Consider the following 4304-nt stretch of genomic DNA (forward strand, 5'->3'; position numbering starts at 1 on the left):
CTTAAAGGCCACATACTTGTTGAACTTAAGGAAATCCCATTCGTTGAGAAGGATCACAAAGACGCATACAAGCATCTAGACGAGGTCAATGACATAGCCAACTACTTCAATGTTCCTAATGTGACTCATGATATTGTTTTGCTTCGTATGTTACCAATCACATTTAAGGGAGCCGTGAAAGATTGGTTAAAATCACTCCCTCCAGGATCCATCACTACTTGGGCTAAAATGCGTGAAAAATTTATTGATCAATTTTTCCTACCCTCAAAATTAGCAAAATTGAAGAAAGCCATAGCCAATTTTGAGCAACAAGTTGGAGAGTCACTTTATGAAGCATGAGAGAGGTACAAAGGCTTGCTAAGGAACTGCCCACACCATGATCTAAAGAGTCAACAAGAAGTCTCTATTTTCTATGATGGAGTGAGTGTAACCACTAGGCAACTCCTTGATTCGCAAGGACCACTCACAAAGAAACCTTCCCCAGTATTATAAAGAACTAATTGAAGAATTCTCTAAACACTCTAGAGAATATCACAACCTAAGAAATGACTCAACTAGAAGGATGGTGAATGCTATTTCTGATGACATGGCAGCAATGATGAAAAAGTTGGAAAGCATGGATTGAAGAATGACTAAGATGGACCAATCCATCCATGCCATTAGAGTGCGATGTGAAAATTGTAGGGGCCCCCACCTTACTAAAGATTGTGACCTTGACGAGAACGGAAACCGAAAAGTACAAGTGTGTTACTCAAGTGGTGATATATATGATGATGAATGGTGCAAACCTAAGAAAGAATGGCTACCTTATGATTAGTACAAGAAGGCTAAGAAGGAAAAGTATAAAAAAAAAGGAAGAGGTTTTTATCAAAAAGTGGAACCAGTGCAAAAAAAGAAGTCAGACTTTAAAGATATGCTTACAAGATTTGTAGCTACATTCGAGAAAAGGCACAATGATACCGATGATGCAATTAAGGAGCAACAAAAATTAATGAAAGAGCACCAAATCATGATGAAAGACCAATCAACCTTACTTAGGAATCAGCAAGCCTCCATTCTCAATATTGAAAAACAGTTAGGCCAACTTGCATTACTAATAAATGAGAGACGACCGGGTGGACTTCCTAGTAATACCGGAAACAATCTGAAAGGCGCACATATAAACATCATGGAAACTAGGAGTGGGAACATTATAACTCCTCTGGCCCCTATTCAGAAAGAAGATCCTAAGATGGTGCAAGAGGAAGAAGCAGAAACTGAAAGATCACAAATTCCCGATCCGACTCGACGAGTCTGTCACACCCCGAAACCAATGGTGGAAACATCTGGGGCGGAGGACGTCATGTAAAGTATCACAACCAATGTACAAGCCATGGAAGGAAATTAGGGCACCATTTGACCACTTTATAGGAGTTTACGGCCAAGGAACCATTCCTTGGGAAGTTTACGGCCGTAATCTCCTAAGGATGTGGTTTCCTTCAAGTTTAAGGTCCCTAACACAATGGTGGTTGGTTCTAGACATTATTCCAAGCCATAGGAGGTGTTTAAGTGGCATTTTAACACCTTAAATGGTGTTTACGGCCCATGAAGGAGGTTTTACGGTCCAATCATGATCTTGGGCCGTAAACTCATGTTTACTCCCTAATTTACAAGTTTTTGGTGTTCTAAGTTCGTACATGTAAGCCCCCAAATCATAGCTAAGCACCAGAAGTGATTTGGAAGGGTTTTGGGGCTTCAAAACCCCATTTATGGATGTTTATGGTTTGGGGCTGTTCCTGGGCCATAAACACAAGTTTTTGACACTATTGGATGATTTAAACACGAATTTGAATGCTAAACAAGTTAAACTATAAGCTAGGGTAGATCACTTACCAAATTGGACCAAGGGGTGGTTTTGGATCAAAGTTTGGATTGTAGAGAGAGAGTAGAGAGAGAGTGAAAAAGCTTCAAATGAAGTCCACTCACCCTTATATAGGGTTAGAGTTTGAGGACTGGTGGAAAACTACCTGATACCAACGTTAAACGAGGATTATGGTCGTACCCGATTAAGTGTTTGTAACTCGATGTGGTTGTAACTAAAAATTTTCCAATTGAATATCGAGGGTGTTTTCACGTGTTTCTAATGTGTTTTGGACACTCATGACGTCATAATGAAAGTCTAAATTAATTAATCTAATCCAAAGTTAATGGGAAAAATTGAAATACAAACGAGTTTTATTGAGAGAAACGGGTTACAGTGACGGAAAATTTTCGGATTGTCACAGAGTCCCCCACCTGAACCGAAAAACAAACCTCCTGTTAAGCCATATTATCCTCCACTGCCATTTCTAGCTCGATCTAGACAAGAAAAGCATGATGTTGATTACCAAAAGTTCCTGGAGCACATAAAGGCCCTTCAAATCAATATTCCATTCATCCAGGCGGTTGCACAAATGCCTAAATATGCCAAATTCCTAAAGGAGCTTCTAACTTATAGAAAGAAGATGGAAGAGGTGAAGAAAGTTCTTTTAAATGAAAATTGTTCAGCTGCCATGTTGAACAAACTACCTAAGAAGAAGGGTGATCCAGGAAGTTTAACATTACATTGTCATTTTGGGAATTTAGCTACTATACATACATTGGTTGATTCGGGGGCAAGTGTTAATCTCATGCCATATTCATTCTTCAAGAAATTAAATCTTCTGGAGACAAGTCCAATTCGAATGGAAATTCACTTAGCAAATAAGATGGTCACATTTCCAAAGGGAATATGCGAAGATCTATTGGTGAAAGTTGACAAGTTTGTGTTCCCCTCGGACTTTATAGTACTAGACATGGAAGCAGACCCTCAAGTCCCGATCATACTTGGAATACCTTTCCTCAGCACCGCAAGTGATATAGTAGGCATGCGGGATTATAAACTTACCCTCTGGGTGGGAGAAGATTCAGTTACATTTGGAGTTGATCAAGCAATGAAGCATGCGAGGTATAGTGATGACACAGCATTCTCGGTTAATATGTTGGAAGACTTAATGGTGTGAGATTTGTACCTTTAGATGGTGGAGAAGAGAGCTAAACTTCCTAATCTAATCCTTGCTTCAAGCTTATAACCTTATTGATGCATTTCTGCTTCCTCTAAAACACCAAGAACAGACTTTACGGATCTCAACCTCACTCAAGGAGGCTAGGGTTTTGCAAGAACGACTCTAAGACTTTGGAGGATGAAAAGGTGGGGATAAATAAGCTATAAGGATGCTTAAATACCCCACAAACCCTAAAAGTTAGGATTTCCTTCAGACACAAGTACGCCCAACGTGCATACATGCACACCCAGCGTACCCACATGTACGGTTCGCGTACTCCTCTTGGCCCCAAAATTACAAACTTGCCACAAGGGCTTCCCATGATTACTTCCGTCCAATCCAAGGGCCAAAATAACATACATTAAAAACCAAGGGATGAATTTAGAAATACCTAAATTCTCGGGATGTCACATTTATTTTGTATAAATATGGTTTTATACAACAAACAAAACATATTCCAAACAAATTAAAAAAAGATGTAAAAACTAACTTTAGGATGAATCCGTAACAAATTTTGAAAATTAGGCTAAAAGTATAAATTTTAAACGAAATTTGTAATAAAATTTAAAATCTGAGCCAAAAGGTTAATTTTTGAAAGTTGGATGACCTGGTGACCTGGTAAAATGGTCAAGATGAATACAATTGTTGACTTTGGGAACGTAAATGAATAAAAAAGACATATAAGAACTAGATCGATTTTAAGACCAAAACATAAAAACTTGTTTTCCTTTCATAAATTACAAATGGGGTCCTTAATTTGCAGCTTACGGAGAATAAAAAAAACCAAAATTTTGAATGGGAATTTGAAAGTATTCAAGGTGAGTCTTTTGATTTTGTGTTCAAAACTATTATTCTCTTTTTGTGGGTTGCAAAAAAAATTTGGAAAATGGATTGATGAAACAAATAAACATATTATCATATATATATATATATATATATATATATATATATATATATATATATATATATATATATATATATATATATATATATATTTTTCTATAAGATGTTAAGGTCTAAAGATATATAAAAGACAAAAGTATAAAATTGATCCACGTGGTATGTATTTTTTCCGGGTTTTGGTCCAAACCCTAACTTTTTTTTAGATTAGTGACTCTTTTGAGCTAGTTTCATTGCATATTTGGTCATTCGAATATTGAAATGATTGCAATACCATTGGGGTATTCAATTTCCAATTTTCTTTCACATTTTTTAAATATAATACTTATTTAATTAATAAAA

The 4304-nt window shown here is 36.8% G+C and overlaps 1 protein-coding gene and 1 non-coding gene across 2 annotated transcripts; one reads left to right on the plus strand and one right to left on the minus strand.

Annotated features, from left to right (window-relative positions):
• Nucleotides 1-276: 276 nt before the first annotated feature.
• On the minus strand, nucleotides 277-383 carry LOC145038214 (small nucleolar RNA R71). Its single transcript, XR_013679278.1, has one exon. It is a non-coding gene; the product is annotated as a small nucleolar RNA R71 (small nucleolar RNA).
• A 2049-nt stretch (nucleotides 384-2432) lies between these two features.
• LOC145035303 (uncharacterized) lies at nucleotides 2433-3020 on the plus strand. The gene has a single exon (XM_078983871.1). The coding sequence runs from the start codon at nucleotides 2433-2435 to the stop codon at nucleotides 3018-3020; it is 588 nt and encodes a 195-aa protein (XP_078839997.1).
• Nucleotides 3021-4304: the final 1284 nt, after the last annotated feature.

Source organism: Lactuca saligna, chromosome 3 (genome assembly GCF_052625555.1).
Source record: "Lactuca saligna cultivar CGN05327 chromosome 3, ASM5262555v1, whole genome shotgun sequence".
Lineage (NCBI taxonomy): Eukaryota > Viridiplantae > Streptophyta > Magnoliopsida > Asterales > Asteraceae > Lactuca > Lactuca saligna.

Bases quoted from the DNA above. Each gene is read 5' to 3' on its own strand.
- LOC145035303 (XM_078983871.1), top strand. From the start codon at position 2,433: ATGCCTAAATATGCCAAATTCCTAAAGGAGCTTCTAACTTATAGAAAG.